General features: G+C 50.4%; 3 protein-coding genes across 4 annotated transcripts in view; all 3 read left to right on the top strand.

The window, feature by feature from the left end:
* GINS4 (GINS complex subunit 4) overlaps positions 1–15,931 on the top strand; it is a 146,504-nt gene extending 130,573 nt beyond the window's left edge. The window contains exons 2-9 of one of the 2 annotated variants that reach the window (XM_058423702.1): positions 9,285–9,368; positions 9,526–9,612; positions 9,916–10,029; positions 10,494–10,591; positions 10,904–10,992; positions 11,337–11,427; positions 11,517–11,621; positions 14,510–14,542. In XM_058423702.1, the coding sequence (XP_058279685.1) occupies positions 9,285–9,368; positions 9,526–9,612; positions 9,916–10,029; positions 10,494–10,591; positions 10,904–10,992; positions 11,337–11,427; positions 11,517–11,613 (660 nt within the window). In that variant the 3' untranslated portion in view covers positions 11,614–11,621; positions 14,510–14,542. Of the gene's footprint in view, positions 1–9,187; positions 9,369–9,525; positions 9,613–9,915; positions 10,030–10,493; positions 10,592–10,903; positions 10,993–11,336; positions 11,428–11,516; positions 11,622–14,509 lie in introns of those variants that run through there. The other variant, XM_040087620.2, reaches the window with a different exon arrangement.
* GOLGA7 (golgin A7) lies at positions 3,637–8,543 on the top strand. Its single transcript, XM_040087848.1, has 5 exons — positions 3,637–3,858; positions 4,749–4,901; positions 5,176–5,277; positions 6,347–6,410; positions 7,292–8,543. The coding sequence occupies exons 1-4, from the start codon at positions 3,748–3,750 to the stop codon at positions 6,392–6,394; spliced, it is 414 nt and encodes a 137-aa protein (XP_039943782.1). The 5' UTR covers positions 3,637–3,747; the 3' UTR covers positions 6,395–6,410; positions 7,292–8,543.
* Positions 14,553–15,419, top strand: LOC120763982 (protein phosphatase 1 regulatory subunit 3C-B-like). Its single transcript, XM_040087619.1, has one exon. It carries the CDS (start codon positions 14,553–14,555, stop codon positions 15,417–15,419), a length of 867 nt encoding a protein of 288 aa, XP_039943553.1.
* Positions 15,932–15,967: the final 36 nt, after the last annotated feature.

The following is a 15,967-nucleotide window of genomic DNA, read 5'->3' on the forward strand; positions in this document are numbered from 1 at the left end:
GCTTGTCAGCAAGGGCTGTCTGGCCAGGCACATAACCATGGAAAATGGAACCTTTGTTAATTCTGGTTCTTAGAAAAGTAAACCCATTCACTTGTTTTTTTCAAGCCTTCAGTTTGGAATTTGCACAAGAAGCTGAATTGCCCCTGATCCCTAAATGATTGGTCAGAGGATTTGCATGAGGAAGCAGAAATTAATTATTCTTTTCTTTTCTTTTTATTTTCTGTAATTGTGTGTTTAGAAATGAGATTACATTCTACAGCAGCACGAGGGGCTGAGGGGGGAATTGCTTTGCATTTGTTTAGCTCCTTAGAGTTAAGATCACCTAATCGTTTCAAGCATTTCCTAAGACTCCCTCTCTCTTTTTCTGCTTTAATGACCAAACAAAGATTGTGCTACTTCCCGGGGAACTTTCCTGGCAGCTGAGCTCAGCAGTGGGAGCCAGGGGCTTATCCCCCTGCCAAAATAGTCAGAATCACACAGTCACTAAGGTTGGAAAAGACCTCTAGGATCACTGAGCCCAACCATTAACTAACTCAGCGTTGCCAAGGTCTCCTTGCTGCTTGCAGGGCACGAAATGCATTGCAGAGCCCGCGGGCTTGTGCGTCTGGATCCAGTGGCTCCTCGTGTTGGAGGAAGGGTGTCAGGATTCCAGCTGGCCCGGGAGGAAGCTGCTGGTTGTCTGATTTGAATGTCTGGTCAGCACAAGCTGGGGTGCCTGGGCAGCCCCATGCACGGCAGGGTGCTGGTAGAGGAAAAGAAAGTACTTTTTTTTTTAATTTTTTTTTTTTTTTTTGTGCTACTTAGAGCTTCCTTCTGTTTTTTGTTTTGTTTGGTTTTGGTTTTGTGGGGTTTTTTGTTTTGTTTTGTTTTGTTTTCTTTTGAAAGCAGCTCCCTTTGAAATTCTCACTTTCTCTGTTGATACACGTATAAAATCCTATTCCTGAATATTTAATACAAGCTAGATATCTCCATTTTCAGGTATTCATAATTTTTTTTGTCATGTGGAAGCTTGTGTTTTGGACAGACATGGAATATTTTATTTGAGAGCATTACAGAAATGCTGGATAGCCCCAACTCAATTTCAAATGCCCTGAATTCTCCAGATCTGTCTTTCCAGAATACCCCTGTCCCAATCTAATTCAAATCATACAGAGACCTCTCACTTAGAATCTTTCAAGCCCATAAGATGAAACATATTGGCTTTGCAAGTATATCTCCCAGTCTAAGCCATGCCTGTAAATTTGATTGGCCTTCTTGCATCTATACTGCATTAGGTGGTCTGAAAGACTCTTTGTTTCAAAGTGTGTCTGTCCCCTCCAGCAGCCCCAAGTGTCTGTGCTTGCTCAGGCTGGAAAACCCTACGCCCATGAACAGCAAGGAGTCAGCGGCTGTTCAACACCTGGGATTCGCCTGTGGGTCTCAGCAGGAGCAGAGTGGCACCGTGCAGCCCCATGGCACCTTCAGCCACAAACCCCAAACACGAAGGACGGGATCCTGAAGGATGAGCTCCCAAAGACACAGCCCTTGAGAGCACCCTGTTTTTGTAGGAAGTGCCTGAGCCACTCCAGGTCAGCTGAGGACGTGCAGCATGGGGACAGAGCCTGGTTCTCTCCTGAACGAAGTAATTTACTACCTTGCTGTATGATTTCAGGGACATTCACTGTATAACTTTAACAGGCTTATGCTAATTCACTGGTTTGAATCAGAATAATCTTGTTAAAATTATGAACAACTTAGGCATGGAATAATAAAATACTGTAACATAATACAGGGATCTTTCAGAAAGGGACAGATTGCAGGATCACCATTTCCATGCCGGGTCTTCCTGTTCACATGGCAAACGTGGAAGATTCTCAGGGATTGCAGTGTTTGCCATCTCTTCTATTCCAAAAGCACAATAGTAATGAACATCTATTAAATTCTATTTATCTCCTTTCTTGATTCAGGTCTTCAGTCAAGACAGAGAAGAAATACATTCTCACTTAACCCCTCTGGAACCCAGCTGGAAGGCGCTGCAGTTGCCATACAGGGGAAGAGAGATCTGTTCTTACACTTGCTGAGAGATAAGCAAAGCAACAGAGTCCATGGAAGAGTTGCCCCAAGCGTTTAAGTTGTGCTTTTAGTATGTGTTTCAAATCCATTTATATCTGTAGAAGCCAAACCGCTGACCACAACAGAAAGCAAAATAAGGTTTTGGTGCAGAGATAGAACATATTTCTTAGTCATTGTTTCTGTGTTAAGTGGTTTCAGAAGTGATCTAATCTGGGACTGTGAAATTAGCAGAATTACCTAATTACACAAATTCCAGAGACATCTGCCATGTAATAATGATAATATTCCACTTCAAGGGCTTCAAATTTTACTAAAAAGGCCAGCAGCATCTCAGACATCCTGAAAATATATTAATATGTTTTTGTAAACTCTAGTAAAATTCTAATTGGATAAAACCTTGCATTCAAAAGCTGATTCTTTGAAAATATTTTAAATGCACATAAAATATCTGAGAAAATGTTAACATTATGATCTTAATGGCTTGCACACTGGAACCAGCTAAAGGCTAGGAAGACACCATCCATCGGGTACAATATTTTAAGCAAAGTATTTCTGAGTGTAGCCTGACAACACAGCCTCTCTCATAATCACCACCAGGGCCTGGGGATGCCTCCAGTGACACTGCATTCTTGGAACCCAGGTTCACAGGAAGCACATCCGGCCCTGCATCATCACTTGGACACTGACCCAGCAACGACTGAGCATGACCCAAGCCAGCCTGTCATTACGGGAGTTCATTCCCCCTCGGAATGCCTGAGAAATTCTCTCGTGTTTATCGTCTCCTTAGTGGAAGTTCCGGCTGATTGAGGAGCAGCTGCAGCAGCAAATAATGAAACTCAAGTCCCAAATGCTTTTGTCCCTTTGCTTTTAATTGACCAAATGATGGGTTTTATCCACCGTTTAAATAAACAGGCCTCTGACTGGCATCCCAGCAGAGGCTCCTCGGCCGGTAGGGAGCAGGACGGCGCAGGGACGATCCGGGACATGCCTCTCCCACCCCGCCCTGCGGCCCCAGGACAGAGTTCTCGAGCGAGACTGTCCCTGAGCTCTGCTGCTTGCCCGGGCTGCGCCACGGCAGTTTCCAGGTCTTCCTTAACCTGAGTGACCTGCGCCCTTGGCAGCCTGAAGCTCTCGGGCAAAGGCTAAGGGGCCGCCAACGGATCCCGTGTGCGCCAGCACAAGCAGCCGGGATAAAGCCGCGGGAGCGCGCTCTGTTCGCAGCGCCAACGGATCCCGTGTGTGCCAGCACAAGCAGCTGGGATAAAGCCGCGGGAGCGCGCTCTGCTCGCAGCGCCAACGGATCCCGTGTGTGCCACCACAGGCAGCCGGGATAAAGCCGCGGGAGCGCGCTCTGTTCGCAATGCCTCCGGCTCCTAAGGAAAGCAGCGGAACGGGGCCCGGGCGGTACCAAGTACAGCCGGAGGGGGGGCTGTCACGTGGGTTGACCGCTCCTGAAGCGGGAAGAGCGTCACGACCAATCGGACATGGCTGCTTTTTGCGCATGCGCACTCTAGCTGCTCAGCCTCCCCCTCCCCCCCCCGAGGCTACGCCTGCGCACTACCGCGCCTGGTGGCCCCTGGCGGCCCCTGGCGGCACTTCCGCCCTCACCCGGAGCCCGGCGGTTTTGCGACAGCCGTAAGTGAGCGGGGTGGCCGGCGTTCCGGAGGGACCGGACGGGACAGGGGCGGCGGCGCGATGAGGCCGCAACAGGCGCCTGTGTCGGGCAAGGTGTTCATCCAGCGCGACTACAGCGGTGGGACGCGCTGCCAGTTCCAGAGCAAGTTCCCGGCCGAGCTGGAGAACAGGGTGAGGCGGGGCGGATTGGGGTCGGCTCGCGGCGAGCGCGGCGCGCGGAACCTGCACGCCGGGCAGGGCCGGGCCGGGCCGGGCACGGGCCTTACCGGCCTGCGCCCAGGTGTTGTTCACAGGTGCGTTGCCCGGGTCGGAGCCAGTTCCGCGGGTTCCCCGAGGGCGGGGTAGCATCTCCTGCACGAATCTCTAACCGAGGCCGTTCAGGTGCAGGAGCGGACGTAGTTCCTCCCCGTGTCCCCGTCCCTGTGGTCAGTCCTGGTTTGCAGCGTAGAGCAGAATGTACTCGTTGTGTCTCTGAGAACAAAGCCGTTTCTGTGCTCAGGTGTTAGCATTGTCCTCTTCCTTGGAATCCTGCCCGTCCTGCCGAACCCGCTTAGAGGCCTCACAGATGCTGTCTCAAGTACTTTCGTTTTGGTCAATGCTATCACATCTATCTTAAGCTGACAGTCAAACAAACACACTTTCCTACCCCATTTTCTTTCTCAAACTCAGCTTTCTCTTCCTTGTTCCTTTGTTGTGTTTTGTTGAGGGTGTGTTTGGTCAGCACTGCAGCAGCACCGAGGCACTGTGGGTATGGGGTGTCCATCCACTGTCTACCTGTTTATTTTAACCCAGCACGTCCCTGTGTGTGAATTCCATTTTTTTCACCGTTGAACTGTGCATTTGCTTCAGGTGTATTGCTCTGGATGGTTTTGTGTCCACGCTATGTTTGAATTCAGACTCAGCCTGAACACAAGGCAGGTGTCTAACAAAGAGCTGCATGTCTGTAACTGTATGTTTCAGGCTGGGGCTCTGAGCACAGTGCAGATGATCCATGAGTGGAGGTGGATGTACGGGGGTACTAGTGAGTTCTGAAGTGACAGCCCCACTTGCTTTTCTTGCAGATTGACAGGCAGCAGTTTGAGGAGACAGTCCGGACACTGAACAACCTCTATGCAGAAGCTGAGAAACTTGGGGGCCAATCTTACCTTGAGGGTTGTCTTGCCTGCTTGACTGCCTACACCATCTTCCTGTGTATGGAGACACATTATGAAAAGGTATGTGCTTGTTTCCCCTTCAGCCTGCAGGCAAGTACTTGGTTCTTGGTGGTTTCCTGTGACTTGAAGTGTTTTAGGTGCAGATTCTGTACGGATGTAACTCAGACATGCTGGTACTGGTCAGTTTGGGTCCCATGGGAGTCACCTTGAATTCTGTGGCAAGTGCCCACACCGTGGAGCCATCAGACCAGTTGTGTGTTAGTTCTCACCTTGCCATATCTGTGATATTGTTGCAAAGGAAACAGTTGTGACTCCTGTGCTATTTCATTACCAGGTTCTAAAGAAAATCGCTAAGTTCATTCAGGAACAGAATGAGAAGATCTATGCTCCTCAGGGCCTTCTGCTGACAGATCCCATTGAAAGAGGATTAAGGGTTGTATCCTTCTGTGGCTTCTGCCTTGTGCTCCTCATTTTTCTCAGTGAGGCACCTCTGCTCATGCTTGATCTGTGATACAGTCGGTGATTAGTCTTGTTGCTCTTTGTTGTGTCCTGGTCTCCAGTAAGGTTTTAGTATGTTAAGATTTGGTATGTGGAAAGTGCATGAAAATGTGGAACCTGACCTTTGTGACTGCCTGGAAAGAGCACTAGAGATCCTTCCTCTATTCCAGGGACCTCCAGAAATGTTTTTCTGACTGGAGAAAGAAGTGACCATGCTGGTAGGACAGAAATTGATGTTGTGAGAACAAGAGCTGGCTGTTAGTTAATTTGCAACCCTCAGCTCAGGTTCTGGTGAAGATTTTGATACACAACATCATTGCAAGCCCAGCACTTGCTTCCACTGTGCCTTATTTCAACCCTTTTTCTTCAGCTGTTGAGCCACATTGCAGACATTTTAAGTGGTTGTTGCTTGGAGTTGTAAAGACCTCTCATAGCAAATGGAGGAATATAAGGAGTAACGCATCTTTCCTTGAAAGTATTGAAACAACAGCAACTTGGAACCCAATGCCAGTTGAATATATAAGGCCATTTCCTTGCAGGTGGGTTTTGTGTCCTTGTCCAAGTAGCTCAGAGCTGTCGCATACATGACTCCTTTTTTCTCAGTGTGTTTTCCACTGTGCATACACCTTCCGGGGAAAAAAAAGCCCAAAACCAAACAAAAACCAGCATTCAACTTCAGTGAAAGTATTTTCAGTTTGGTAAGTGATTTATTAGCAGCATTAACTTTTTTGCTTGGTGCACAGCTTTCCTCAAAATGTAGCAGAAGTGGGGCAGGTCTCAAACCCTCTGCACACAGCACCAAGTTCCTGTGCAAGCCCTGGGCTGGGAGCCAATACTCTTACCTGATGAGGCATCTCACATGGACTCTTCCCTTGATTTGGAGCTCTGGGACCTGCCTTAAAATAGCTAAGATAGCAAAATTCCCATCATAATGTTTTTCTGCCTTTTTCTGAGTATGTTTTCATAGTCTCTTTATAGTGTATTTCCCTAACAGCTTTTCTGTGCAGATTGAAATTACCATTTATGAAGACAGAGGTTTGACCAGTGGAAGATAGAACTGTGGAGTCTCAGGTACATGCTACCCTTAGCTCAGCTCAATCTCAACTTCTTTCAGTGCTCAAAGGATTGGGTGCTGTCATGCTGAGAGTTTATCCCACCATTGTATGTCATCAGGGACTGTGTTCACATAAATTCTGTGTGGACCAGCTCTTCTTGGAAGTAAAAATACCAGTACTGGGCATGATGTTGCTGAAAGTTACCTTGGAGAAACCTGGGTCTTGATTGTGTAAATATGGTAACTTCTGCTATATGATGTCCAAAATTCTTGTCACATCGGTAAAAAATGGACTCTGTCTCTGCGCATATTCTAGCATACAGAGCCTTTTTGTTGCAGCTTTTCAGTTGGCAGCTGTTCTGGTTATCATGCTGATGTCTTTACCTGTGGTGCTTTTGGGTAAGAGGGGCCAGCAACCTTGAAAAGCTCTGCTGAGAGGCTCATCTAGAGATGCTGTGGAACAAGTAACAAAGTGAAGAGTGTTCCCAGGACTTGGGCTCATGCTAATTGTATCCAATATAGGCCACCAAAATGATTATCTGTGACTTTGCGTTTGGAAAGCTCACATTGGGACTGGTTCCCTTGTGTTAGGTGCCCTTCGGGTCCTGGGATGGGAGTGTTAAATATGGATTATTGGCAGTGTATACAGAAAGAATGAGAAATATTTATGCCTGTTATGCAAAACGAAACAAGCAATAAAGGGGTTTAATTTTTTTTTTTTTTTTTTTTTTGGACAAATGAAATCAAGAGTTCTGGGTTCTGCTCATGCTGTTTACCATAACACATGGTAGCTTGCTTCTCCTGCCAGACTCTTCCTGCAGCTGTAGAAAGGTTTGTGTGGGGGAGCTTTTGGTATGATTTAGGAAGAGTTTCTAACCATATGAAACTTCTTTTCTAGATGATAGCTCACCGGTGGATTTGCTGTACCAAGGTTCCCCTACCTCCTACTTTAGAGCATCATTCCTTTCTCTGCTGCCAGATCCACAGTGCCATCTACTACAAGGACTAACTTCCTCAAACTGCTCCCTACGGGGTGACCTAGCTGGTCAGCATCCACTTTGCAGTAGATTTGGAAGCAACAGGATCACTTCTTAGTTTTTGTTTGGTTTGGGGTTTTCTTTTTCAAGAAAAGGCAGAAGTGGTAAAGCTGTGTTCTCTCCTGAAAAAAATGGGGCCCTCAACCCAACAGAAGTTTAGTTTTAGTCCTGTAAGTGCAGTGCTGTTCCTTCCTGGTTTTTAAACCCTTCTGTGTGTCAGTTGGGCTTTGGAAAGCTCCAATGGGAATTTCTCTCCGGTTCAGTTTTAGAGTTCAGAGATACATAGTGCCTCTTCTCAGTGAGAAGTGACTCAAGACAACGTCTCTTGTGCTGATCCTTGTGGAAAACCTAGAGGCAGAGTGTTCCTTGTGTTAATGTCTTGGTTATCCCTGGAAGGGGGGGTTGTAGCCAGGCTTTAACCCTGGTGGTTTTTCTGCCCCTGTGTATGCTGTTGTTGGCCCTGTCACTACTCACCACGAGGGGCCTGGCTAGTCATGAAACAGTGAGCACAGTAAAGTGGATGCTGAGCCAATAAAAATAATTATTCCCACCCTTCTCTGATTAATATGTGAAGTGAAAAACTGTTTCTTTATGGATTTCTTATATATAGTTTATAGGAAAACATTGATTTGACAGACTGTAAGATACTGTGTAAGATGGATTTCTTAATTCTGTCTGCTGGCACACATTGAGGAGTTGAGCTGTGCATTCCTTAGCGTCCCTGTGCATTGCTCAGCAGTACCTGCACGAGTGAAATTCCCCACAACCCAAGCTGGCTGAATCCTTTCTCTTACATCCTTTTACCATATCAAAGCCCAGGTGTCCTGGTATAGGGGCCGAATGTCAGTGTCCAGTTGTGGAAGGAACTCAGGAGTCCAGAAGAGACGCTTAGCAGGGGTGGAGGGGCTGGATTGGTTGTTGGTGGTGCTGCAGGTGCTAATACTGGATATGGAACTCCAGGCTCATTCCTCAGCCACTGGGGGGTTGAGATTTAAATTAATATTTTCATTGTATAAAATTTCTTTTTTTCTAAACTGTAACAGTGTTTGCCTTTCACAGCTGTTGCAATATTGGCAGAAGTACTGATGGATCAGTAAACCTTTTCTTAAACTGTGTGCAGGTCTGTTCTGGCAGCGCCATGCTTTGGGGCACAGGGTGACTCTGGAGCACTGGGCTGGGAGTGACCAGAACTGCAGCGCTTCAGGGCTTGGCCTGTGGTGCACAAGAGGCCGTTTCCCGGGGGCCCGTGCCTCTGGCTGGAGCAGGGCCAGTGGTCACTTCGTGCCGGGGGCTGGGGGACACATGGAGGTGTGTGGGTGTGTGCGTGTGTCGGTGTGTGGGTCTGGGTGTGTGCGTGTGTCGGTGTGTGTGTCTGGCTGTGGGCGTGTGTCTGGGCGTGTGTCTGGGTGTGGGTCTGGCTGTGGCTCTGGCTGTGGGTGTGTATGGGTCCAGAAGTTGCAGTTTGACGTTGCTCCCTGATTGGTCGAGACGGCTGCAGCCTGCTCCGCCCCCCGGCTTCCAAAAACCTGCATTTCCTATCCGCCTCCTGATTGGCCAGCTGCAACCCTGATTGGCTGAAAAAGCTGCAGCCAGGAGCCGCACCGTGATTGGTCGAAGAAGCTTCATTACAACCCTCCTCCTGGTCGCAAAAGCAGCAGCTTCAATCTGCATCCTGATTGGGCGAAAAAGGGGATTTTTTTTCAATCCGCCTCGTGATTGGCCGAAGAAGCGGCGGCCCCATTCCGTCCCTGACTGGCCGAAAGCCGCAGCGTCATTCCTGATCCATGTTCCCGGGCTGCTGCGCCTGCGCCGTTCGCGGGCTGGGTGCATCGGTTGGCGGGAGCGATGGCGGCCGCGGCCGCGGCCGGCGGCGACTCGGACGGCGACAGCGAGGAGTTGGTGCTCACCCCAGCACAGCTGATCCACAGCCTGGAGCAGGTACCGTGGCCTAGAGCGACGGGCTTGGGCCGGGGGTTGCTGGGCGCACTGGAGCAGATGCCGAAGGATGGGGCCGTGGCCGTGTTTTTCCCTTTCGCTGGTGGGGCTGCGTAGCTGAGGTCTTCCTTGCTTTCACTGACAGCGTGCCTTCTTTCAGGCCTGGCTGAATGAGAAATTTGCTCCAGAACTGCTGGAGAGTAAACCTGAAGTCATCGAGTGTGTTGTGGAGCAGCTGGACCATATGGTAGGTTCTCCTGGCTCGCATGATGGTACAGACAGGCCCTGGTTGCCTGGTTTGGCAGATACATGCCTGAGTCTCTGAGAGTGCAGGGATTGTCTGCTTCCCTGTCTCTGAGACAGATTCTCCGAATTTCTTCTTTGAGCTTGCCTTGGAGAAGGGCTGAAGTACAAGGAAGCAGCATGCTTCGGGTCATCAAAAGCAGCTGTAGTCTGGTTTTGTGGGTTATATATACAAAACTGGTCTTCCTCTCTATTTCTTGTTGTTTGACATTTCAACCATCTAATTTCTTGTTGCTTTTTCGTGCAGGAAGCAAACCTGAAGCGGGGAAAGAGAGGAGACCTGAAAGTCAGTGTTCACCACATGGAGATCGAAAGGATCCGTTATGTGCTCAGCAGCTACTTGCGGTGTCGACTGGTGAAGGTAATGCTTGCTGTGCAGCCCAGAGGGTGAAAAAGGATAATTTCAGGAGGGATTTTTACCTACACAGAACTTCGTGCCTCAGCACAGCATTTAATTAAAGCATGTCCTCTCTCTGTTCTCTGAAATGTAACTCCAGGAAATTAATATCTTGGACACAGTTTCGTATGGTAATGGAAGAAGATCACACCAATGTTGATCACAACATTGTGAGTGCTGTTTGCTTAATCTAAGCCTGGAGTGGCACAGCTGAATGCTGTCCCATTCTGCCCAAGTCCTGCTGTGTGCATGCATGGTTGTATAGCTTGGTGATCCCATGTGATGTCAGAGTTAGGTGAGGAGCAGGGGTTTGGGCAGGCCTGTAGCTGCTTCTACAGCTTGTAGGGAATCCAGTGGAGAGTGGGGCTTTAAGCACTGGACTCTTGGAGAGATGTGTATTGTTATTTTGGATTGTGTTCCAATATTAGATAGAGAAGTTTTTTCCCCATATCCTGGAGAAGGAGAAGTCTCGAGCTGAAGGGGAGCCCTCCATTTTATCACCAGAGGAGTTTGCTTTTGCTAAAGAGTGAGTACATTTTCAATGTATCTTCCTCCCCTTTTATAGATTATAGAAACTTACCTGTGTGTTTTGCTGAAGTTCTTGATACTGTGAGCCTTAAACGGGTTTCAAGTATGAATCAGTGTGTCTTACCAGGAGGTTTCCTTATGGGTAAGAAAGGAACTGTGATTTTGAGTTATTTACCTGGGTAGGCCAAGGGCCTGTCTTTGGCTGTGCCCCTGGGATGAGGAGCTGTTGCTTACTCTTATTTTGAGTCAATACTGTCCCTCCAGATTTGTATTTGATTAACCAAGTCAATACTTGAATGGTTTGTTTCAGGTACATGGCAAACACAGAGGCTTACCTGAAAAATGTGGCCCTAAAACACATGCCTCCTAACCTGCAGAAGGTGTCTCTCCTAAAATCAGGTGAGTCCATCCAGACTCCAGAGTAATCTGAAAACTGTAGAAGCAGGGGGAAGTGGGGCTCCAGGGGGCCCCAAATGTAAGGGCTAGTCCTCCAGTTGCTGCTCAGTTGAAGCAAAGGTGATGTGATGATAATGTTGTGACATGGTTCCATGCTGCTGCCCGGGAGTCATGCTGGCCCCTGCTGTCAAGTCCTGTCTTACACTGCGGCTGGCGACATGCATCTGGTTAGAAGTCTCTGGTGTTCCCTTTGCTGGCTATAAGTTTGCTACCTGTCAGACCCCTCAGTGTTCTGCAGAGGAACATTAATGAAGTCTGAGCTTGTGCTCTCAATCTGTTGTCTACAGTTCCAAAGCCCAATCTGGACTCCTTTGTGTTTCTGAGGGTGCTGGAGCGGCAGGAGAACATCCTAGTGGAGCCAGAGACAGATGAGCAGAGGTAGGTGGGCATTTCTGCATGTGGCACAGGTATCAATCAGCATTGCTGATGGGCGTGAGCTGCAGCTCATGTCCCGCCTGTCTCTGCAGGGAATATGCCATCAACCTGGAGGAGGGCTCGCAGCACCTGATCCGTTACAGAACCGTGGCCCCTCTGGTGGCCTCAGGAGCCGTGCAGCTCATCTGAGAGGAGAGGTAAGTGCATGGTGGGAGGAACAGCCACTGCATTATCTCCCCTGCTCACCCCACCACAGCAGGGCTGGCAGGAGCTCCCCGTGGGGATGCCTGGGCCAGGTCCCCACTGACGTGACAGGCAGAGCAGAGTGGCACTGGGGGTGAGTACCACAGTGTTGTACCACAGAGGCATTCATTACCCCCACATCTCATCAAGCTCCCGGTTGCTTGTGACATGCCCAGCACACAGCCATATAGTCCTTACTCTGGCATTCGTGGGTGAGGGCAGGCTGTGTCACAGGTTAGCGTCTGGAAAGCTTCAGTGTGTAGCTGCTGGGATGCCTTGTTTAAGAGCACGGGCAGGCAGCATCACTAAAACAGAACAACTGTGGTCATGGACTCAGGAGAAAGTCATTGCTGCTGTGTGTCTTCCGAATACCATCCCTGCAGAGGATGAGGGGTTCTGGTACAGCTTCAGGTTGCATTTGTGAGAGTAGAAGCTGTCAGACTCCCTTCTGCAGAAACCACTGCTAAGGCTAGTGGGACACGCAGTTCATTTTTGCTAGTCACCCAAAGCAAAAGCTCCTTTGGCCCTGCTGCCCCATGCAGGTCTCTTCTAGCTGGAGGAGAAGCCAGGGTGTTCTGTGGTACTTCAGCTCAGAACCTGTCAAGTGCGTGGGCAGACAGGGGCTTGTGTTTATCAGGGCAGGGTCTCTCTTCCCTACATGGTCTGCATGAGAGGTGTCTGGGGAGCATCTTCCTCTACAACGCTGGTGGTGACACAGGGCATCTTGTAGTGTGAGTAGCTTTGCATGTGTAGTTTATACTCTTCCTAACTAATCCATTTAGGTAAAGAAGATTCTTTGAAGCATAGATGTTAAGAGGGGCCTGGGTTTAATCCTTAGGAATCAGTAGTATATATATTCCTCTGAACAGCCCCCCAGGAAGGGCTTGTGAGTCATGCCCTGCCCGTATTTACAGCCAGACAGCTTCACAGAGGTGACTGAAGCTTCCAGACAAAATCCTTGTTAATCTGCTGCTGTGGAAGTGTGCTCCACAGGATCTGCCTGAGGATTGTGTAGGTGGCACGTCTGCAGGCTTTCTCCTTGGCCCTATTCAGTCTGACTGAATGCTTGTCCAGGCAGCTTGTACTTACCACACAGCTGTGTGTCACATGGCAGTAGCAGTATGAGCATGAGGGGCACCTGTCCTTTTCTAGTGGCTGAACTTTAACTGACCTGATGGTTTCCAGAGTGCCTTTGGTGCAGCTTGTCTCTGGAGCTTGGCAGCTGGCATGTGACCATGTCTTCACAGGCTAGGCAGGAGAGTGGAGATGCCTAGTAGGCTGAGATCAGTCAGGCTGCAAGTAAGAGTCAGTTGTGGCACACCTGAAAATGCCACCTGCTTTTGTGTCCTTCCATGATTAAATACCCAGATATCTGTGGAACTGCTAACACCGCACCTCTGCTCTGTGTTGGGGGAAAGGGAAGTGTTCACAGCTTTATTGAGAAAATGATGGGTTTGGCTTGTACTTTTAGATGGAGGAGAAAACACAGCTGTGCATCCACCTGAATCTGTGCTGCTGGGAGAGAATGGTTAGACTAGGAGCAGCTTTTCCAGTGTTCATGGATTCTGCCGTTAAACTTGCGGTCAAATGCATTCCTTGTTCTCTGCTCTCCTCTGGGTGAAAATAGATTGGGTTTATTTAGTGATTAGCTCTGAACGCAAAGTAGATGGATGGTGGAAAAGGTCACAGCGAGGGCACTGATGGTGAGCTGCAATTTCCCTACCTGAGCTGGAACTGCTCTCCTGGGGCGGGGCAGAGAAAGGTGGGACAAACGGTTTCACTGCTAGGAAGACTCATGTTTGTATTGGCTACCCCAGGTCACTGAAGTGGGGGGTGTTTGCACTGTCAGCCCAAGATGATGTGTTTAAAGGATGTTTTTGCATCATGTTTTTGCTAGCTGGGCACTGGGTTCAAGCTCACTTTGGCCGTCCTGTGAGAGATGTCTTGCATTGTGCTGCAGACACTCAGACGTGGTGATGGAGAGCCATGTAGAAGTATTGATAGGTCAGTCAGCTGTGTCATGAACTGATGAATATCTGTGCTGTCAGCAGGAACAATCAGGGCTGCTTAACATAAATGGCTAGACAGCTCTGGAGAGATTAGCAAGAGGTACAAGGCAGGGGTGATCTGATTTAGGTGAAAGTCTTTACTGTCAAGGAGTCACATGTGAGCTGAACAGTGAGGATGATTTTGAATATAGTTGTCAGGGAAACCACAGTGTCTCTTGCCTGTGAGCAAATTTCCGTCTCAGTGCACACATCTAGGGTAAGAAGCTTCTGAGTTGGCAGAGCATGAGCCGAGGGTGTGGGGTTTTCTCTCCTTAGACACCCTGGAAATAGCTGTCTTTGGAGAAGCATCTGAAAAGGGGTGTATTAAGCCGGTTCAAACCTTTCCCCTTAAAGATTAGGTAAGAGGAACATGGTCCTTTTTCTCCCAGAGCTACCTCCCGGTGTCGATAGTTGCACAGATACCGGTCCTCCTGGCGCAGTAGAAGGCCGAGCCGGGCCCGGTGCCGGCGGGTCTCCGGGGCGCGGTGCCGCTGCCGCCGTGCCCGGTGCGAGCGCGGCCCCGCGGGGGGGGGGGCGGGGCGGGGCGGTGCCAGTCCCGGGTCCCATTGGCCGCCCGGGAGTGCGGCATCGCGTTGATTGGCTGGCGCGGGGTGTCCCGGACGCGGACGCTCCCGCGGCTCCACTGACGCGGAGCCGCCGCGGCGGGAGCGGAGCGGAGCGGGCAGGACGCGATGAGCTGCGGCGAGTGAGCGGGGCCGGGCGCGGGTGGGGCGGGGGAGCTCGCCGGGACCGACGGCTGGGGCCGCGCCGCCTGACCCCCTCCTCGCCTCTAGGCTTTTCCAGGTGTGCAGCGGGCGGGCTGTCGTCCCCCCAGCCATGCCCGTGGACCTGGCCGTGCGACTCTGCCTGAGCCATTCGCCTCCCATCCGCAAGCTGCTGAACTCCTACGAGGAGCTGCGGGGCAACCGAGGCTGCAAACCCCTCCGATCCTGTCTCAACCAGAAGCTGAGTGCAGAACCTGAGCCGGAGCAGCAAGACAGTACCAAGAGCTCGAAGGGCCAGAAGAAGAAGCAGGTCGTGTTTGCTGATATGAAGGGGCTCTCATTGACAGCTGTCCGCTTCTTCTCAAAGATTGAGGAGGACCTCTGTGATTTGCAGCATGCCCTGTCAGACCTTGCCTGTTTCCGACCTAGGCTGTGGGACTTATGCCCAGAAGCGTGCAGGTATGTGCTGGATTTCCCACAGCCGTCTGCAAACTATGTGGCTTTCCGCAACAGCCTGCACAGAAACTTTGTCTGCCTGGAGAGCTGTGTGATCCAGGATCGTGCTCTGTCAGGGACAGTGAAGGTTAGGAACATTGAGTACGAGAAGAAAGTGATGGTCCGCATCACCTTTGATGGCTGGAAGAGCTTCCGGGACATCTCTTGCCAGTACATGCACAGCTCATACGGCTCAGCTGACACAGACATCTTCTCTTTTGAGCTTACCCTGCCCAAGCCATCCATTTCCCATCGGGGCACAGAGTTTTGCATCTTCTTCCAGTGTGGACAAAAGACCCACTGGGACAACAACAGTGGGAAGAACTACAAGATCTGCCACGTGGGCATGATCCGCCCTGCCTCCCATGCTGTGAAGAGTGCCAGCAGGGCCTGGGAGCATCTTGGCACCTCTGGGACTGCTGCTCTAGTCCTTTCTCACCTGCAGACCTGGCAGCATTCAGAGACGCAAGCTCCTTATTGGTAGGAAGGCAGTGTGGGGAGAGATGTAGGTCCGCTCCCTGTCCCAACTGGTACAGTGGTCTTTGGGGAGGGGTCAGCTGCAGCAGATGCTGCTCACGGTTTTGGTAGCTCCTTCATGGCCTGCTGTGAGTAGCTGCCAGTCTCTGCAGAAGTTTCTTCACTTCTTGCTGCTGCTACAGAGGCTGGAAGCTACTGCTTGAGTAACTCCTGCGTGTAGGTGCTCAGGGCAACATGAGTATAGGGGAGTGACAAGGGAAGGGCTATGGGCTGGGAGCCGCGGCCATGTCTGAGCCAGCCCGGGAGCTGCGGGGGCCGGTGCTGCCCAAGTGCCTTGTGTGGAGGGAGCTGCTGGGAACGGGGTACGATCCTGGCGCTGCCCGGGCCTCCTGCTGCAGGTGCTCTCCAAACCACGGTCGCGAGAAGGGCTCACCGTGGGGTTACTGCGCCAGCTGCGGCGGCGTGTCTCCGGTCGTTGGTGCTGTAACGGGGAATTAATAAAGTGACGGCGCTTCGCGACTCCTGCTTTCTCGTCCGCCTCCTCCGGGGGGTGGG

Source organism: Hirundo rustica, chromosome 28, assembly GCF_015227805.2.
Source record: "Hirundo rustica isolate bHirRus1 chromosome 28, bHirRus1.pri.v3, whole genome shotgun sequence".
NCBI lineage: Eukaryota > Metazoa > Chordata > Aves > Passeriformes > Hirundinidae > Hirundo > Hirundo rustica.